This window comes from Punica granatum, chromosome 6 (genome assembly GCF_007655135.1).
Source record: "Punica granatum isolate Tunisia-2019 chromosome 6, ASM765513v2, whole genome shotgun sequence".
Lineage (NCBI taxonomy): Eukaryota > Viridiplantae > Streptophyta > Magnoliopsida > Myrtales > Lythraceae > Punica > Punica granatum.
Genome location: NC_045132.1, coordinates 17,008,666 through 17,029,736, shown reverse-complemented (window position 1 = coordinate 17,029,736; position 21,071 = coordinate 17,008,666). Strand labels below are relative to the sequence as shown.

Sequence of the window (21,071 nt, the reverse complement as noted above, 5' to 3'; positions counted from 1 at the left end):
GTTTGCAGTGGGCTCAGAGTCTCAGTTGACAATATTTGATGCTGCAGAAAAAAATATTGGGTGTTCTATTAATGACCTTATTCAAGCAACACAACAGGTACTGACACAAACTTTACCAATTACGTCCATGTAGTTACAATGAACTTACTGAATTCTCATTAAATTGGGTCAAGATCAAAATACCTTAAACAACCGCATGGGGAAAATTATTGGAAGAAATTACGATTTTTTTTTTGAGAGTGTAGTTTACAATTCTATTTTTCCATGAGTCAAACTGGTGGGCCCCATTCTTTCCACACATACATTCATTCGGGTGACCAATGTGGTCAGGGTCGATTATTTGATCTGCATAGCAACGTTCTTTCGGGTGATATAGGCTGGTGATAATTCATGAATTACGTGGAGGATAGTTATGGATGCCCGTGACACCGTTTTCTTAGAATGTTGGAACAGTTCCACTATCACTGCATATCGAATACTATGACAAATAATCAATAAGAACATTCTTAGCATCTCTTCAGCTGTGATATCATTCCTAGTGTCATGTATAATACAATGCTTTCGAAGTGTGTCACAAAGGTTGCTAAAAATGTGAGGTTCTATTATGAAATTCTTGAAACATCTGACTTCATGAGCTAACACTTCAACCGTGTACTCTCTTCCTTGGAGTAGGGAAGTTCTACACGGGATGTTCCTTCGTCCGTGTTTTTTGGCGGCCATAACTTGCATTAATGTAAGCATAAACCACTGCTCCCTCCTATGATTGTCGTCCTCGTCAACAGCGTCAAAGTGATTACGCGAAGAACTCGCATTTCTCGGCATGTTGGCTTTTGAAATCACGCCTATGACAATGGAAGGAATTGCCTGAACACGTTAACGCTAAATCAAAGCAATTTGTAAATATAGCATGCAAAAATAGTCTACCGCACAAAACAAACAGAACATATTCAATTCGAAAAAACCTAACACACGTAAAAACCACAAGGTACCAATATCCAAACACACGTAATCCACATAGTAGTATCAAGCGGGTCATAAAGAACATAAACAGAAGAGTTTACTGTGGCGACAACATAAAGAGCGTCATAAAGAACATAAGATGGTAAACGATCCCGCGGCCATTCAGTTGGGAATAAGGGTCTGAAGCCATGCCCTTCGTGCGTCCTCCGGGTAGCACATGAACACCTGCCTCATTGTCTCCTCCTTGAGAGCTAAACTGCCTGCGAGGTACTCCTTCATTGAGACTGTCGATTTCAATTCATTCAAATCCGCCATTGCTGCCTCGATGCTATGTCTCTCTTTGTTGGAAACCGACTCGCTCCTTGATTCGAAACTGGCTTTGAACAACTCCATACACTCCTGTAGCTGTGAGCTTCTGGACGACTGCCTTTCATGCACTCCACGCCGTGACTCAGATATGATCGGCTCTTCAACAACATGGACTGGGTCGTCACTCTCATCGGACCATGGGTCATCACTCTCATCGGACCATTCTTCCAGGTTGACCTGTTGTTTCCCACAGCGCTTGGCTGTCCTTGGTGGATCGGTAGAGGAGATCCGAAAAGCACAGGTAGCAGTGGACGAACTGAAAAGTTCACACAACAGTTTGTAGTGTTTGCAGCCCTTGCTTCGAAAGGTCTCGTAGTTCTCGTTCTTCTGCATGTTGACAAAAAGATCATTGCAGTAGTCTTCCTTAGTTCGTATAAAGGCATCTCACACACGGTATAAACACAAACAGAAGATATATAGTGATCGGAAGCTGTCTAACCTTGATAAATTTACCCCAGATATCGGGACTCGCTTTGACAGTGTTTGTTTCCTCATATCCCAACAGACTCCAGTATGGTGGACTAGTGCATAAAACAGCTTGTACGTGGTTTTCAGTCTCTGGCACTCTTGTGACAACTTCACAATGCCCAGTTGAACTCCGGGGAATTGCCTCTCCATCTCAGCATTCATCTCCTCCCAATCCTTTTGCTTCCAGGAGGTCGTATGGGTCCTTCTGAACTTCTCCAACAATACATGAATGAAAGCCAACTCCATCGACTCATTCCAGTCAAGGACATTGTCACCCTTAGGAGCCATATCTGTTGCAAACTTCCAAACAGAAGCAGGAAAACACCATGAACATCGCAAACAAAAATAACGGATGAATCACATGAAAGAGGAGATGACTAAAAGCAAGCAACAATTCTTCGACGTGCTCAGTCAACATAGCAAAATACAAACAGCAACAGCAGGCAGACGGGCAAGGGCTTCGGAGTAGAATCACGAGAGAGAGCTAGGGGAGCGGAAGAATGCCTCACTGGTGTCGAGATGTGGCTGAAAAGCGTCAGTAGGAGGCGTTCTTAAAGAAGAGGAAGTAGGAGACAGAGCTATGCCGCTGGGGTCCCCTTCACGGAGGCAGAGTGCTATTTCCCACAAACAGTGATCGAGTAGGCGCCAATCTCTCTGACAAACGTACAAACCAACTGTGCTACTGACCCACGCCTTGGCTCCTTCTTCGTTGTCGCTAATCGAAGATGCGAGCTGGAGGCGTCGGTGGAGCGTCCTTCGCGTTCTTTTACCGTGAGGGGAAGCTGGAGTGAAGCGCGGAAGTCAAAAGAGGAGTCCGATTCCACTCTCTGATGGCGAATGGCTCTGCAAACTGGCACAGTTTTTGGCAGACCTGAAGCTAGGGGTAGGCGCGACAGTTGCAGGGGATGTGATGGAGAAGGGAAAGGAAGGCTGGGGGGGCCCTGGCCAGAAAACGGATATAATTTTGCACCAACCTAACTCTTAATTGTCTTTTACTATTGAAATTTGCTTTTTGGAGTTAAAATTTAAAACTTAACGTAGCACAATTTCATGACTTCTTATACTTGTGCACTCACAATAAAAATTTAATATAGTAAAATCATGAAGACAAAAAATCACGTGCAACGGACGTGGCACTCCCACTGGTTATATAAAGTGACTTGTGTGAGATTCGGGTAGTCTAATTGTAGGATCGTTGTCACCGTTGCATTTCAGTTTCGTTCCGTACGTCCATTCTATTAAATAGGCCAAGGAGTGATCTCTAGATTCCTCTTTTTGGGAATGAAATTTCACAATCCATAATTTTATACAGAGAATATGATACATAAAATGTATATATTTTCTTCTTCCTTTTATTCGACAACAAGGTTAAACTTTGCAGGACGATAGTTTGAAAGGAGGACCCACATCAATGTTTTCAATCTTTCTTAGATTGATGCCTACGTGGACTTAGACTGTGGGCATCCACAGAATGTATTGCACCGGATTTCTCGCCTATGACTTTGATGGCCAATGAACTTGAAACAATGTTTTGAAATTTCCATAAGGGAAAAGGAAAAGACTTAATGCACCGTAAAACCAATAAGCGACTTTTGCAAATGAAAAATAAAAAAAATAAAAAAAATATGTATTGTGTGTACGTAAATAGAGGAGGATAATCAATCATACACCATTTTATGTTATTGTCTATATATAAGCTTGAAAGGGCCTGTTCACGTACGAGGAAAAGCGCCTTTAGAAAAGAACGAGGCAAATGTACTTTATGAATGTGAACACTGAATTCTCCAATGTTGTTTCAATTAATTTAGAAGACAAAGACAAATTTCCAATTTCTTTTTCTAAAAGAGCAATTTTATGAAGTGAAACTTTGAAAAATGCTTATTGGTTATTTTGAATGCATTTTAAGAAAAGCAAAAGTTGGGCGGCCAAATAAACAATTTTGAAATATATTCAGTATATAGGAAGGACAACATAAGAAATTGTATGTAACAGTACTTACAGTCATGATCGACCCATCCAACTGTCTGATTCTTAAGGTCATAGACAACAAGCTTATTGGAAAGTACTGTGTCTGCAAGTCGAAGGCATAAAGGATTATAATAATGCTGTTAATCATTATTTAGCTAATCGTACTAAATTCTTAGAGTATCTTCGTTAAACATTCGAAATACGAAAAAATTAATAGGGCAATCCAGTAAAGAAATATATAATAAAATGAGATTGCGTGATGTTCGCGCAGACATAAAGTCAAGTTGATCTCACCAAATGTACGCACCTCCCAAAACTATTATGTCATGTGGACCAAGCGCCGGTGGTTGCTTCATCCAACCAATGCACCGACTTTCACTTTCTTGTAGCAAAATAGCTTTTTGTGGTTATTTTAACCGTGCTGTAATGTTTGTATATTTATCATCTTATGCATGCTTAAGCATGTCAATTATAAAACTCGTACAAATGTGGAAATATATATAACAACATTAATGACGCTATGAGATTAAGTTACATGCAGGCAATATCACTTTGCAAAATCTCCATTTAATTTATATAAATTGGTTGTCCATCTTCAGGTTTCTCAAAACTTTTATAAGCGTTTTGAATTTAAGTAACCAAAAGAAAAGCATAAACAAGAACTGATTTATATATGTGAAATTAAAGTAAGTGGCTTATTAGCAGAAAATGAATTTTTATAATTCTGCAAGCTTATTAGGTTTTGCATTTCTGTTATTGGTCATGTTTAAGATAATCAACAGGAACAAAACTAACAAGCTGAAAATATATGATATAACAATCAAATTATATAAAATGAGCGAATATATCTATAATCTATAACCCTTATAAAAGTGGGGAGTTCACCGTGTTATTTCTCAATTTTTATTTATTCCCGTAATGCCCTTTCAATTGCTTCTCGAGTTTTATTAATTCCCGTAATGCCCTTGCCAGTTGCTCATATTTGTATAGAGGCCTTTTCCCAACACTTGCTTCCTCCAAATATTTACAAGAGAGAAGTGCCTTTTGAAATAAGAAAACTCCCGCACACCTTCACGCCTTTAACAGAGCAAAAGAACCCACACATTTGCGTTGGCGCTTTATTTCTTCCCTCCCTTCCCCTGCCTCCTTCTGGCCGATTCAAAACTCTCTCGCCGATTCGAAACGCTGCTGCATTTCAGACCCATACCGAATAGGCGCTCCGATCCGTCCCTGCGCCTTCACTGTTGTATTGTTCGGAGAAACCCCAATAGGGATACGCGCTCCCCTCCTTTCCCTGCGGCTTCACTGTTCTACCCTTCGGAAGGCCCCAAAAGAGCGCTTCCGCTGTCCTCCCAGTATGTGTCTCCTCTTGTAAGTGCCTTATTCAACCCAACTCAACTCCCTTCCTCCGCTTTTGATGCCTCTACTGTATATTCCTGTATATATGATTTTTAATGCCCTTAGATTGCTCTTGCTAAGATATGGCCAGCTCTGCAATTACCTACTTGTGCTACACATTCGCATTTGAAAGTCCATGCTATCATGGATGGAGGTAAGCTGACATACATTCCTATAGAGTAATAGGCACTTAATTAAATGGTTCAACTTATTATATTCTATTCCTTCGTATATTGGAAGCATTGAAAAGCTTGAAGCGCAGTTGGTCCAACAACTATTATTCAAGAATGTTAGCTGGACAGAAGAAGCGCAAGATAAGAGCCGTTCTTGCAAGCAGAGAAAGAGCAAATACAGTGCAGAACTCAGTGCATTGTTCAATGGAGAGCTAGACGAAGTATTCTACAAGGCTGGTCTCATCCATCTTACATGTTTCTCCACGCTCCTTACTGAGCGTAACCTTGCCCAACCGGGGATTCTATGATGCAGTCATTATATGATGTAATTACTTTTTTGACCATCGGATGATCACTAAATTATTTTTTTCTCCATGTGAAACCAAGTATCTAGAAGTCCAATTGGAACCCGACCAATCCAAATTAGTCGGATTAGCCCATTAAGGGTTTAAATCTCTTTCGGCGTTGATTTTTTGCGCTAATAACAACTCGAATTCGAGACCTTACTTAAACGAACAATCGCCGAACTGTTTGAACTAACCCTTGTGGTCAATAAATTATTATTATTATTATTATTATTGCTATCTGAGCCTTTCCACACTTTAATAAGCTTACTACGTATATGTCTCATTTCTTATAAAAAAAAATAAAAAATAAAAAAGTATGTGTCTCATGTACAAGCTTTTGTGCTGTTAGAGCCTTTCCGTACCTCAAGAAGTCTAAAATGAAAGATGTTATATAGTGACACTTTATTGTTTTGAAAGAAAATTGCAGATACGGAAACCCAATGGAGATCACACCATGCGCAAACGCAGGTGGCCTTCCAACTAGTACATATATATAAAGGGCTGCATAATTAATTATCTTTCTGAAAATCAATGCATATACTAAAGGCTTATAAATTACAATAAAGAGTTAATTACTCATATCCAATAATACATGCACTAGGAATAATATTTCGGATATTGAGGGGCCTTTGTTATTATATACCAACAATCACCCAGGAGGAAAAATGACATTTTGATTCTGGAGATGGAACGGACAAACTTTTCAGTGGAGAATTTTCAATTTTCATCTTCGAAGGAAACCGGAGATATTGGACTCAAACGGGAATATTTTTATTGGCATCGTAATTTAGGCAAGTAATTCAGACTCGACTTACAGGTTCACGGAACAAATAATCCTCAGGATATGCGGTCAAACTAAGCTAACCAGCGAGCTCAAACTTCACGCTGGGAAAACTCAGCCCTATAACGCTGCAAGAGAAACAATATTATGTTGGGAGATGTGATTCGTAGAGAATAATATGCATCCTTTGTTTGACATTAATTGCAAAGGATGAAAGGATGGCGAATAAAGAAGAATGCCAAGTTGAAACCGTGGCAATCTTATCATGCTAGCAGATACTTACTTTCTAGAATAGTTGAAACAAGTGATGCCATCATGATCAGTAAAAAAAAACTTTACTTCCGGCTGCTTTGCCGTGATCTCTTGATCAAATCATTTGTCAGAATATCATGAACCTCCACTGACAATTAATTACCTAAACGCGTATATAATTCTATATGTATCAAAAGCGAAATTAACTGTAGCCGAGTTCCGATATGTAGAACATGTGTGAGTTTCGGAAATCATACCAAGAGTTCGGTTTCGGTGGAGCAACCAATGCAATCAACACAGTTTACCCAAAATTTAGAGCTGCACGTAATAATTCTTGGGAGGGTTGCCAATTTTAATCTTGGCGTAGTGTAGCCTGAACCAGTCATGATGATTTTAAGGGTCAGTCTAAAATTACTCCATGGATAACCGTAGACCATAGAAGAGGGTAAAATATATTCAAGTTAAAAAACTTTTCACTATCAACATCGGTTGGTTCAAGCGGTTCGATTCGAGTACTTGTGAATGTAGAAAATTTACTTTGGGAGAGCTTTATCCCTTTGTGAGCCGACCCCGGCTCGACTAAATTAGTTGGGGTCTAATTAAACTTCTTGATATCGTGGTTTCTACCAAAAGAAAATAATACTTGCTCATTTTAAAAGGAAATATGGGATGCAGCTGCTTAAAACGTTTACTTGTGGAAAGTTCTTCTGAAAAATATTGTTAGGCACTAAATCTAATAACATGATCTTGAATTTTTTTTATGTGAACTATGTTATCCGGAAGTCTAATTGGACCCCAACTAATCTAGTCGAGCTGGCTCCTAAAGATGTTGAAAAAATTTTATTTGTTGATATATATATATATATATATATATATATATTTAGAACAAACGTTCTAAATACACTGGGAAACACACTTGAGAATTCTCGTTTTTTTTCCCCTCTAATTAAAAAGCACTCTAAACAATTTTCAGAATAGTTACTAAAAAATTCGAAAATATCATAAAGCATTTCCATGATCATAGAGATACTGGTTGGAAAAAGCAAAAGAGGAAAAAAAAGATATGTCTCATATTCGGTGGAGAACTCAAGGACTCGAAGATCGGTATCGAGATCGAACAAAAAAGGAAGGAGCGAGATCTCAAATTTTTCTGAGATTATATTTCCTATTTTATAGGAATTTTATTGTATCTCTTAGATCCTTAAATAGAGAAATTATCTCTTGAGGATATTAAAGATAATTTTAGAATATCTACAGAATATTTCAAAGGAAAAAATACCTTTGGATTATATTAGGATATTTTTGAGATATCAGGAAAGTATTATATCTATTTAGAGGGGAGATAGTCTTGTATCAAGACAGCACATTGTGCAAGAATCACGGGTAATCTTCTTGAGAGTTCTCGAATTTACTCTCTTGGAATCTCTAGAAAGTGGTGAGAATTTAGAGGATTTTGAGGTTATTCTCGATTGGATCATGTGATGGGGACTAGAAAACACAAGTGTGATCTCGAGATTGTAATCTCCGGTTTATCAATCTAGTAGAATCTCCTACTTTGTATGTGGATGTTTCCCTCACTCCAAGGGTTTTACCATGTATATCCCGATATTCATTGTTCTTACTTTTCAGTTAAATTCCTCTAATTCGGCATCTTCCACAAAAATTGGCATCATAGCTATGATCTTGGAGCGAGTGAAGATGTCGGGAGCAAAGTTCGAGGTGGATAAGTTTGACGGATTGAATGACTTCGGGCTACGGAAGATCAAGATGAAGGCTTTGTTGATGCACTATGGCCTTGAAGGAGCACTAAAAGGAGAGAAGAAGCTGCCCATGGACCTGTCACTAGCGAAAAGAAAGACGGTGATGTCGAAGGCTCCGAGTGTCATTCAATTGAGCCTTTTAAATAAAGTTCTATGGGAGGTATGCAACTAGGACTCGACATCGAAAGTGTGCGCAAAGCTGTAATCGCTATATCAGCAGAAGTCCCCGACGAGCAGGTTGTGTTTAAAGCAATGATTGTACCAGTTGAAGATGAGTCTAGGGACCTCCGTAAGTGATCATATGGACATCTTTAATAAGATTGTGATGGATCTCACAAACGCGGAGGTCAAGATTGAAGACAAGGATCAGACTCTATTGTTACTGTGTTCTCTCCCAGAAACATATGAGGGTTTCGTGGATATCATCATACTATATGGTAGGACAAGCATCATCTTAGAAGATGTCAAGGCATCGTTGAACTCAAAGGAGTTGTAGAAGAAGGTGATGGAGCATAATGGAGGCAATGGTGAACGCCTAATAGCAAGAGGCAGATCGAGCAAGAATGGGTTTCGTGGCAGGAGCAAGTCAAGGGGTAGAAAGCCGATTTGTTGGAATTGCAATGAGGAAGGCATCTCAAGAGGGATTTGTCCAAGGCGAAGAGGCAAGCAAGGTGAGTTCTCAGGGAATGCAATAATATCATAAGATGGCTGCGAAGAAGGAGATATTTTGACAGCATTAGGTGTCGGGAATGTAGGTGCCAAGATTCTCACTATATCTGGTATTTCAAGTATCATGTGGATTTTTTTTATTCGGAATGCACTTTTCATGTTTTTCATGATAGAGGATTATTTTCTACTTATCGATCCATAGAAGATGGGAAAGTCCTTATGGCTAATGGTGACACGTGTGATGTTGTCGGGATGGGTGAAATGTGAATCAAGTTATTTAATGGTGGTGAGATGTTGTTGGCTGGTGTTAAGCATTGTCCCGGGATTAAAGGAAAATATGATCTCGTTGGGTACTCTTGACAAGCCTGGCTATAAGTACAGGTGCCAAGATGGAGCTGTAAGAATCTCGAAGGGCGCTCTCGTGGTAATGAAGAGACTGTTACGGAATGGCCTGTATGTTCTACAAGGAAAAGCTTCGACGACAACGATCGATTGGTCGACTCTTGAAGAAAAGCACTTGGAGTCACTTGGGGATGGGGGTGACTTGCTCGGGATTAATAAGGTGCAAAAGCACAAGTTGCACGCTCGTGGTAAGCCTCAAAATTTCTTATCAATAATGTGGCTTTTAATGTTCTAGTTTTGGTCAAGCAGATCGAGAGCACATGTCGAGGACAAGTGGAAAAACCTAAGAGGAAGGTGGAGCTTGGGATGAAAGCTCTAGTAACTCAGCTTAGCTTGGAGATTTTTCAAGGTAAATATGAATGGAGGCCGATATCTCTATGGTGGAAGTTCGAGCGGGAGACAAGCAGAGTGAGCGATTGAGATTGCTGGAATGCTGTGGGCTTGCGGAGTTGGTAGTATCATGTGATGCTGAAGTCAAGAATATGACTTGTCGCAAGGTCGGCTTCGAAGGGTGCACCATAGTGAAGTTGAGGGAGCCCGACACCTCGGACGAGTCCAAGGGTGGCTTGGACTTGAGCAATCGCGTAAGCTGAGGTGGAGCTTGTGAAGGGTTATGACAAAGCAGGTTGAGACTAGATCGATGTGGACTTGTTTGAATACGAGCCGAGGTAGTGATTGTTGAAGATATGTCTCGTATTTGGTGGAGAACCCGAAGATATGTCTCGTAAGCTAAGGTGGAGCTTGTGAAGGGTTATGACAAAGCAGGTTGAGACTAGATCGATGTGGACTTGTTTGAATACGAGCCGAGGTGGTGATTGTTGAAGATATGTCTCGTATTTGGTGGAGAACCCGAAGATATGTCTCGTAAGCTGAGGTGGAGCTTGTGAAGGGTTATGACAAAGCAGGTTGAGACTAGATCGATGTGGACTTGTTTGAATACGAGCCGAGGTGGTGATTGTTGAAGATATGTCTCGTATTTGGTGGAGAACCCGAAGACCTGAACATCAGTATCAAGATCGGACGAAAAAGGAAGGGGCGAGATCTCAGATTCTCCTGAGATTATATTTCTTATTTTGTAGGAATTTTGTTGTATCTCTTAAATTTTTAAGTAGGGAAATTATCTCTTTGGGATACTAGAGATAATTTTAGAATTTCTATAGAATATCTCAAAGTGAGAAATAATCTATGATTATATTAGGATATCTTTGAGATATCAGGAAGGAATTTCATCTATTAAAAGGGGAGAGGGTGTTGTATCAAGACAACACATTATGCAAGAATCACGAGTAATCTTCTTGAGAGTTCTCGGATTTACTCTCTTGGAATCTCTAGGGTCATGGAGTGAGAGAGTGATAAGAATTTAGAGGATTGTGAGGTTATCTCGGGTTGAGCCTTGTAATGGGGGGCCGGGAAACACGAGTATGATTTTGAGGTTGTAATTTCCGGTTTATCGATCTAATGGAATCTCCTGTTTTGTCTGTCGGTGTTACCCTCACTCCGAGAGTTTTACCGTGTATATCCCGGCGTTAATTATTCTTACTTCTCAATTAAATTCCTCTAATTCGGCATCTTCCACGACAAATAATAACTAGAAAATTAAAGAAATTTATGTCCTTGCTAGTGTATTTTGTTAGAAATTTACCCGTCACTGCTGTGGGGGCTGCCATCGCCATCCCGTGAGATGTCAACGGCCGAGAGAAGCCTGCCACGGCTGTGGGAATCGCGGGCATGCAAGGCCTTGAGAGACTTCTGGCGGCCCTTCAACTTGCTCTGCACCTCAAAACGCAACATTATTGCCGGCGGCTACCGACAAGAACAACACCAGCATAGTTACCGCCAATGATCATGTCTTTGAAACAATATTTTCCGGTCGGATTGGAGATTTATCAGTCGATGATGACATGAGAAAGGACGGTTTTGTATTATATATGTATTAGGGATAATGATGATAGCTAGGAAACAATTACCTGAATAACAATACCGGTCTGCTGTTTGGTAGCCATTTACTTGGAGATGGACAGGAGATTTTGTGTGTGTAAAAGCAAGTTAACCTGAATAACAATATCTGTCTTCCCTTCGTGACCGTTAAATAGTCATCGGATTCTCCTGGTTAGTTTCTCTTTCCCTCAAACAGAACTTAGTCGGTTTTTTAACAATATAAAACTGCTCCAACTAAAACTCTGGATTCCCCAGCAAATCAACAATGCGGGCATGAAGTGTAATATTGAGACAGCAGCGAATCACTGTAAAAATGCTTTCGCTGGAATAAGGCCTTCAGCTGATACAATATTGGGGGTACTCTGTCAGAAGAGCAGCTGGTTCCAATTCCATCCTGATTCTTGCACTTCGTAATGCGACCTTAAATCGTCTTGCGCACTTTGAAACAACTCGGATGAATTTACTACTGTAAATTTTATATGGTTTACACAGTAAGTTGCAAACATGAATTTGCTTGTATAGCTATTGTTTTCAAACACAACTGAAACTGATGGTCAGGAAACAAAAGGAACTTTTGTTGTTAAACCTGGTAAATCTGTAGGATCCTCATTGCATGAGTTGTTCAATCTCGGACGGGGTACAAGGTTTTATTGTTACACCAGAAACACCTTGCTCCCCGGTCATTATGGCTTTGGCTGGGAAAAAGAATAACCAGTAAGTAATCTCCTCTTACTGCATATTGAGTTCCCGACTTTCCTTCTCGCATTGTTCCAATAATTCGTTAAACTTGGGATCATATGCGGCAGCTAGTCGCAGGTACTTTGCAGCTTCAGCTGTACGACCTTCATTGAACAAGGCACTGTATAGGACAGACAATCTCATGAGATGGTTTTCTCAGAAAATTATGATCACCAGATCGTTCCGTGGTTTGATTATTCAAACTTGTAACGTACCTTGAGAGCAGTACGAGCCCATCATAATAGTGGGCCTTGATCTTCGGTTCCTCTGGCTCTTTCAAGGCCGCGATTCTTTCCAGATGCTCTATTCCTTCAGCAAACTTCGACTGCCATTTATTAGAAGTAAAAGCAAAATTAGACATTTTCAAATGGCATGACATAATTGAGACCAACTCCTCTAAAGAATTCATTCACTGAAAGCTATTCTAAAATTGGGTTCTATGATTTAGCTTCAAACCGAGATGCCTTGAGAAGCCATCTCAAGGTGTGAGGGAGAATACCTGCTGTATATAAGCGAGGCCGGCCCCTTGAGAAGCCAAGATTAGAAAATCAAGCTCCTCACCTTCCTTTTCCATTGGATTGCCAGCACCAAAGAGCTGAACCACAGACATCATGAAAATAACTTTCAGAATAGAAGCAGATGTTAGCTATAGGTATTAAAAAAAAAAATGATCCTTAGTCATAATTCCAAATTAAATATGTGAATATTGACTACAGAGTGAGAAGAGAAACAGCATCCTTTTGGTCCAGAAACTATTTATCAACCAAACAAAAATGCCGGAATCACGAGAAATTCAACAATAACAAATCAAAAGAGCGAAGTATGGAGCACCAGACCTTGGAAATAGCTCGCTCTAAATATTCAGCAGCCTCATCGGGTTCTTCTATATGCAACAAGGTCTGCCCTATGACAACCATTGCTCTTATATACTCAGGATCTTTATCAAGCGCTAGTCTGCAAACAAATGCTTATGACCATCAATTGAAAAAAAAAAGGGGAAAATAATTAAAAAAATAATAGTAAAAGTTAAGAGAGAATGACAGAAAAAAATTACTCTAGCAATGAAATTCCTTGTATGTTCTCCCCTTGGGATATCACACTGAGTGAGAGCTGTTGACAACATCAAGCAAGACAGAACTGAAACACAAATCAAATCCCGAAATGATAGGAGATATAATCATTGTATTCTCAACACTCACAGCAAGCAATTCCTCAGGTGACAGGTCATGTACAGAGGTTTTTCCTATTTTTGAATCTGAAGACGCTGTTTTAGATGTCACTGCCATGTCAGCATTCGAATCTCTTTTAGGAATAATCTCCTCCTCCTTTGACAACCCCAGCATCATTCGAACGCCAGGATGATGGAGACCCATTTGCTGCAAATTTTGTGGCACCCCCATCAAGTCAATATCTACTTAGGCTCCATTAGTTTAGAAGAGAGTGTTCTATAGGAAAGTGAAGTTCTCATTTTCCAATGTTTGGTAACACAAAATACTTTGGTCAACAGGAAAATGTTTTTGGCCAACCTTCAAAGTAAAGGCAAAAGTGGGGAAAACGAATTCATGTGAAAATTTTCAGAATTCATTTTCTTGGCTACACTACTCTTTCTCTTATCTAGGCCCATCTGACACATCTCTCAAAGCACATAGAGATGAGTTCCTTGGTATCCTACCAAACATGCAAAAATAAACTACTTTCCCAGAAATTGTTTTACATGTAAACGATTTTCATTTGGAAAATTATTTACGGGAAACAAATGAAGCCTTAATGCATATAAAAACTCTGGAAAAGAAAGGCTTCTTTAATTTGCCACTGCTGTAGGGGAGAAAGATGGAGAGGGAGAGCAAGCCTAATACCACAAGAATACTTGAGGTTATATTGGTTGCCCAATAGACTAAAGATGCCTGCAAATCAAAGTAAAATTGCTCAAGTTTATTGTAAAAGGGCGAAGAGAAGCTGTCAGGAATTGAATTATCATTGTCAGAAGAAAATTAATGCGAAGTGGAAAAAAGATGAATCCAACATATCTGGCTGGATGCAAACTGAGAAAGAGAACCAGGCAATATGATGTTGACATGTAGCAGAAAATAACATTTCTAGCAAGATGAATCTCAAGCATCTAAACTGTCAGGCTTGGTGCAGTCCTCTCGTTTGAATCTCTGTTACATAAATTTGGGTATCCTCATGAAAAGGTCAAACTGCTAAAAAAGCATCTGATTCACCTAATATAAAGATTAAGAAGCTATTGAAAATCATAATGCCTGTATTGTGAACACAAAAATATCCATCCAGGGCGCTCTTCCTCCGGAGTTTCTATAACGAAGATTCTCTCCAATGGAAGGGGACAGCTTCGATACCCAATGCTCATTTTCTTACGAACAACAGAAAATTGCTGCTATCCATGATAATTTCTTTGGATCTGTTAGTCTACAATTCAATCTAGTCTCTTAGCTTATTTTGAAGTTAAAAATGAAGGCTGCTTAACTGACTGAGAAAGTAGAACCTCAATTGCCTGCAAATACAGATTAATGTTTTTCTAAAAAATTTGCCTAATAATCCCGATCATAATAAGGATTGAATCTGATCGTGCTTCTAATTGAGCACCCTGTCAAACCCCTGTCAGGCTACAAATTGCATTTCAGCTCTTCATAGGTACTCAGTCATGGACGCAAAAGCTCATAGCCTCTACTTTCTCCGACCATGCACTTCTATGAGCCAGTGAAATTGTTCATAGGAGGAACTCTGTTCTTAATCCAAACTTTCTGAAGGTATTACTTACCTAAGTAATGCCTGACTGACCATATACCGGGAAAGATGTAAATGTTAGCTGCATTCCAGCTCCAGCCAACATGCTCCATGGCCTTGGAGGTAAATTTATTTCTTTGGAACTTAAAAAGTTGCCTTCAAAGCAAATGCTTCTCGATGTTTGATTCTTATCAAAGATATTATTCCTTAAAATTATTGCCACTGAGACTTTGCTACATGCCAATCCAAGTAAGCCCCTTCTAGCTTCTACTGCCATTTTTAAGTTGCTATACTTATATTAGTCATGAGTAGGAAAACGTTGACCACAGCTTCCAATGCAGAAGAAACCTCCAAAGAACATTATTTGCAGTAGCCTCCTGCACAGGATATTTTACTAGCTTTCGTTTGGACATGGTTGTCTTTGGTTCAAGAATTCTCTGGATGCAGTACACATAGTAGTTTTAGGTGTTGTGGAATTTTTGACAGTCCTAACTTTAAAGGGTGTTTGTACTTTCAGATTCCCAAATACTTTTGGTGCAGTTTCTTTAACAATGTTCTGCTAAATTATCAATGAAACTACTATCTCAGTTACCAAATATGAGTTCATCATTTCAGAATTTCAAGCAACTCTTTTGCAATTCATAAGGAAAAGTACCTGCGGAAATAAACAGCTGCCATACACAACTGGAAGAGTCAGTATTTGCAAAATTATCCTGTAGCCCTGAAAAAAGTATTACAAACAATCATCATGTGAATCCTTATGATTTATCCTTCTTTTTTTTTTTAATGTCAAGGAACCATTTTATTTTGGGGATAACTGACAAAAAACCGTTGCTTTAATATCTTAGAAAACAAACCAGAAAAGGCGTATACAATTACTTGCTTTTGTTCCAACAACTCACTCTTGCAATGACGTTAATGGTACTAGGATATTTACGAAATCTTGAAAAGGCAACCTGTCATTATGGCAAAAGAAATGTCAGCAATATGTGAAGTAAGTCACGGCAACTAGTGATGTATGAGCCAAATAAGCACCTGTACGTTCGTAAGATGTAAACCACCAATCAGAAATGGAAGAATAAGACCTATAGTGCCTTGAGGGACTTCTGTTAAATTTTGAAACCATAATATGCCACCCTGCAAAAAGTTGGGTATATATTCTTGACTTCACAATCGCCAATCTTCTGCTATCAGCATTCAAAGATGCAGTGCATAAAGTAGAACAGCCTCAGCAAAATCGCAATCCATGGTATTACAAGCTAAATCTTATAAACTTTAGCTCGGAAAATGGTCTTCCTTTGGTCAAAGAGTCCTTCTAATGGTATCTCTAAGAGTAGTTGTTAGGATTCAATCTTTGACATTTAGGATTGGTGAAACCTCTTGGTGAAAAAACAAACATCCATATGGTTGTCAAGAAAATTGATTTGTCCTAACAGAAAAAAAAGATTAAGCTTAACAAATTCTGTGGAGGCACTTTCAGACTTATATACTAGATTTGTCTTATATGCACAATAGTCAATACTATATAGTGGAAGAGTTTTCGATATTAGTCAGATGTGGACATCTGGGATAAATGATAAAATAGATTGTTGATATACTAGAAGGGAGGGTTTAACTTGATATTTTCTCTTTTCTTTTCCATCCTTCAATAAAGTACAACTGACATCAGAATTTGATTTTGGGCATCTATAGCTTTGATTATGTAAGAAATAAAAAGAAAAAATTACCATTACTTTAAAAAATGCTTAAATTTTTTCCATGTAGAACATCACCTAATTTTGTTGCAACTTACTATTGATCCCATGAAATTCCTTAGGAGAAGCAAATTCTATGTTCCTCCTTGCTTTTTAAATAATGACATTTGAATTGTCAAACGATAGGAGAGCATTCTACAGTTCAATGTTATACTTGATTGAATAGTTCTAGCAGACTTATGTGGATTAGGGTCAAAAACTAAGCTGATAAATCTCCCTTTTCAGAGACAATGAGAAATGAAGCTGAAAAAACAGGGCCATGAACGCTTTTACACTGTCAAATCCTGGGTGATTGTCCAAAGACATCCTTCGGGTAGTAACCATCCATAACATAAAGAATGGGATCTGCAAAAGCACATAAAGCCGGGAAGAAAAGTATGAGCTCTTTCCATTCAATACTAGATAATGCAGAGAAGAGGTCTTATGATCTTTGGTATAGGCCCTAAGTACTTTACTTGTGGCAGAACAATTGCCACTCCGTTTAGATCGAGGGAAATGGAGGGAAAGGGAGGGGAGGCGAGGCAATTTTGTGAGGGAGTTTTTCAAAATCCATACGACTTTCCCTCTTCTCCCCTCTCTTTCCCTCCATTTCCTCATATCCGAACAAATGAAAGTAGTAGAGTTGCCATTTCCCTTGTTTAAATAATAAAAATACAATAATACAATAATCTAATAAAAAATACTGCATAAAATGATAACTAATTCTATTTCATCAGTCCTAAAGTACTACTGGTTTCTTTTCAATTTTAGCCATACATCACTAAATCGTGCACAGACTTTCTACGAGGATCATTGAAAGTTCCAGCAAAAATGTTTCACCATGCATTCTGTTCCTTATCATAGCATCATATTCACACTAAAGAAAAGAACTGGAGTTTAACACCTCTGCAGGAAAATTGCAGCTGCAAAAGCAGTCTGCACACAAAATGGACATTAAAAAACTGAAAGAAACTCCAAGAGAGACAAATCATAGTGCCCCAAGTTATTGATCCAGGAAGGTTCATATTTATCCTCGGATCACAGTGCTTGTAGTCAACCTTTATATGATTCAAATAAAGCGGCATCAAATGCTTGACTAAAATGAAAGAATGATCGAGCTCAGTAATCATATACAGATAAGATATATGGAATAGAAACCACCTGGACAGTGGAGGTTGCCAACATCCACAACAATGTAGGGCACCCAGATGCTCGCCGCTCCTTTTTGAAATGTGAAATATGGTCGGAGTAACTCTTTCCTGAGAAAAGTGGGGGCAAAGGCGGAGGCACTGCAAGAGTGCAAGCGAGTATCTTTCAGAATAAACACCAAATAATCTTTATATACCAAGGCGGACAACTCGCATATAAGCACCACCACCATCAGAACCAAAATGAAAGAGGAATAAGCTGAATTATGTTATCAAATGTCAATCTCTCTTCACGTCAAGTTAGACTCACTCAATGACACAATATATGTTCCGATAAACTGCCATTATCACCGTAAAGACGAAGAACCAATCAAAGACAGTGAAGCAATTGAAGAACGAAACTTTTTGCCCTGTGAAAATGAAGAGCGATGAAAAAACTCACATTTGGGCAAGAACTCAGCGATTTTACTCAATTTCTTCTGTTGCAAGACAACTATAGGGAGCAACATAATCCTCATCGCGATTGTGGAGGATGCTATCAGTGCCCACCTGCGAATTCAATGAAATACAACAATCAAAGCCATCCTACAGAACACCATTTCAAATTCGGCATCGTCGGAATGTTTTTCGAATCAGAGATCAGTAAATGGGGCGGTTCTTTAAGCACACTACATTCGCTGGCCACCCTGCCAATGAAGAAAGGGAGAGACAGATAAACGAACCAGGGGAAGCCGGTGAGGTCATGGCAGTAATCAAGAATCGATATCAGGGATTTCACCGGTAGAATAGAACCCCCGTCGCTGACACTGCTCACGACTTCGTGAGCAGCCTCATTAAGCCCTGAGCTGATGGGACCATCCAGCTCGCTCCTCGCCGACGCCGATTCGCCAAGCCGCCAGAGCCCGGAATCGTCCCCCCATGAGCTGGCGGAGAAGCAGCGGCTGAACTGGAAGGGAGACTGAGTTGAGGGGAGCGGACAGTCGAGGGAGTCGAGGAAGCGAGGGCTGTGGATTGGCGTCGGAGGTGGCAGCAGATGGCGGGTGCGTATGAGGGAGGGAGAGCTGCGAAGTAGAGAGCGACGGCGGAGATGGCTCAGAAGCTTTGAGGAGGCTACCGCCATTGACGGCCGAAGGAAGTCCCAAAAATGACGCCGGCGAAGGGATCTGAGCCGGTTTATGCTATATTTAAGGTTAATTTCAAATCGCTCCCTGTAGTATTACAATCTCCAGAAATACATCCAAACTTTTAGATTACTTTGACCCCTGGATTTTCTGAAATCTTCTCAAGTAGCCCCGGACAACCAGCTTATAGTATCACGAACCTTCCAAATTACTGCATTTTGATCAGTTATCTGTGGAAAATCGGCCATCAACTGGAAAATGCGTACGGGATAGGCAAGTCCATGTATAAGTTCTAATGATCTTCGACACGAGATGCTGAGGTACACTTATCCACGCCATGACAATGGACATATGATGAGTCTGTATGGATCAACATTTAGCTTGATATTTGCCTGCTAATTTTGGTCCAAGGACGGCATCAGCATATTTACATCATCTAAGGTACCATTGTTGACTTTCTGCGTATGGTCATGCATCACTTAAGCCAGCAATGCAAGCACTTGCAGCTTTCCTTCATCGAATTCGGGTCATTCAAGCACTCTACACACTTTTGGACCTTGTGAGGATTTAAGACTGATAGTGTTTTAAACCGCGATAGGATTTACACATTGTACTGCAGAAATATGACTATGCTTTTGATCGACAAACAGAGGATATTGTAAAATTAAGGAGTGTCAAACAGAATTCCCTGGAAAATGAGTTTGTAACATGGGGGGATCAAGAGATGTAGAAAACAAGTCATGGGAACAGTCTATAATGGATTTCGAAAAATTAAATCGGCCGGGCAAGTATGAAATGTCATCAACGCCAAGCTCTTCTTGATTTGGGTCTGAAGAGATCTCCGTAATTGCCATTGTACCAGTTAAATTTCTTTAATAGCAAGACAAGCATGGTACGACTCCAATGTGATCTTGACTGCCAATGAGGATTCCATCAAGATGACTAAACAAGGAGGTTTGCGAAGAGCTACATAGATTCACTGTCTACCCGTGTAAGGGCACTTCCTGATGCAGACATAATTCTCCTGTGAGCAAATAAATCCTAATTTCACGAAAAAAAAATGTTTCCTAATTCTGTATGTCTGATTTAAAATAATCTGTTGACGTGCAGGTCCGATCCTAGGAGTCGCTTTTAGAGCCAGCAAGTGATCAGGACGGACGAAACTGCTTCCACCTCTTGTTCACCTTGGACCGATATTCAGCCCAATCACCTTCCTTTTTATCATGCCTAAGCAACACTACCAGCAGGACTTTGGTCGTGATTCCTGTGCACTTCGTTCCCCGCATCAAGGCTGTGCTCGCCATACATCTGCTCAATGCACCTCATGTCCACCACAACCTGGTGAGCTTGAATGCCTTCCCACAGGTCCAGAGCGATCGCATCGTTCAAGGAAACTTTTGATGCATCTGATGGCAGACCATGCGGTCTTGATCACGATGTCCAACTGATAGTGATCATCCTCGTGGCGGAAACAGCCCATCATTGTACTGTTTCTCGTGCTGATTCTCCCCGGAACCCAACAAAGGAAAGCTGCTTTTCAACACCAAGCCGATGGTTCAGGACCCGAGCTGAAATCTCTGATCTTGGACTTGACTCGACTTTTGTTAGCTGGTAGAAGTCTGCAACTGGGTCCAAAACCCCATCTCGAGCTCCTTCTCACTCTTTATCAAAGATTTTGGAATGAAGCTCTTGCAATTGTGGCCCAAGTTCGGGAAATCCCTCGCATAGACCAATATATATTAGCACCAGAAAATGATTTGGAACTCAGAAGGGCCTATCGAGAGAGGCAAGAATAAACAATTTACCGAAAGAGCAGAAGATAAAATGATCTCCAACATCATCCTTACCTCTTTTTGTGCTTCTTTAGTATTTTTTATCACGTCTAAACTTTGCCTGCATGAACACTAACACGTCAATGTGACTCTGAAGTATGCTTTTCTTTAATTCAGAGACCATAAATTTTGCAGACCTTAGAATTGTTTCCTAATGTTGACATTATCAACTCGGGGTCGATCACGACTTCTTCACTGTACGGATTGTCATCACCGCTGACCTCAATCTTGTATCCGTCAGCCAAGAAGGCATTGAAAGAGTAGGCGAC

The 21,071-nt window shown here is 39.9% G+C and overlaps 2 protein-coding genes and 1 long non-coding RNA gene across 3 annotated transcripts; 1 reads left to right on the top strand and 2 right to left on the bottom strand.

Moving 5' to 3' along the window:
• Positions 1 to 951: 951 nt before the first annotated feature.
• Positions 952 to 2,085, bottom strand: LOC116212204. The gene is made up of 3 exons (XM_031546774.1): positions 2,073 to 2,085; positions 1,769 to 1,947; positions 952 to 1,656 (listed from the first exon to the last, which is right to left on the bottom strand). Exons 1-3 carry the CDS (start codon positions 2,083 to 2,085, stop codon positions 1,123 to 1,125), a joined length of 726 nt encoding a protein of 241 aa, XP_031402634.1. The 3' UTR covers positions 952 to 1,122.
• A 2,712-nt stretch (positions 2,086 to 4,797) lies between these two features.
• On the top strand, positions 4,798 to 6,141 carry LOC116211918. Its single transcript, XR_004157778.1, has 3 exons — positions 4,798 to 5,136; positions 5,245 to 5,317; positions 5,404 to 6,141. It is a non-coding gene; the product is annotated as an uncharacterized LOC116211918 (long non-coding RNA).
• A 5,695-nt stretch (positions 6,142 to 11,836) lies between these two features.
• LOC116211205 (ALBINO3-like protein 2, chloroplastic) lies at positions 11,837 to 19,009 on the bottom strand. The gene is made up of 14 exons (XM_031545474.1): positions 18,572 to 19,009; positions 18,292 to 18,398; positions 17,863 to 17,990; positions 16,996 to 17,067; positions 16,004 to 16,105; positions 15,871 to 15,924; positions 15,624 to 15,689; positions 14,080 to 14,127; positions 13,423 to 13,599; positions 13,278 to 13,333; positions 13,060 to 13,177; positions 12,723 to 12,818; positions 12,439 to 12,548; positions 11,837 to 12,344 (listed from the first exon to the last, which is right to left on the bottom strand). Exons 1-14 carry the CDS (start codon positions 18,967 to 18,969, stop codon positions 12,215 to 12,217), a joined length of 1,662 nt encoding a protein of 553 aa, XP_031401334.1. The 5' UTR covers positions 18,970 to 19,009; the 3' UTR covers positions 11,837 to 12,214.
• Positions 19,010 to 21,071: the final 2,062 nt, after the last annotated feature.

What these genes read in the sequence shown, in the direction of transcription:
- LOC116212204 (XM_031546774.1), bottom strand. An exon ending in TCTGGGGTAAATTTATCAAG is followed by an intron (nt 1,657 to 1,768) that starts GTTAGACAGCTT and finishes GTCAACATGCAG; the next exon opens with AAGAACGAGAACTACGAGAC.
- LOC116211205 (XM_031545474.1), bottom strand. Translation starts at nt 18,969, where the DNA reads ATGGCGGTAGCCTCCTCAAAGCTTCTGAGCCATCTCCGCCGTCGCTCT. An exon ending in TGGCAACCTCCACTGTCCAG is followed by an intron (nt 17,068 to 17,862) that starts GTGGTTTCTATT and finishes GTGCTTTTGCAG; the next exon opens with ATCCCATTCTTTATGTTATG. An exon ending in CACCTGAGGAATTGCTTGCT is followed by an intron (nt 13,334 to 13,422) that starts GTGAGTGTTGAG and finishes TGTTGTCAACAG; the next exon opens with CTCTCACTCAGTGTGATATC.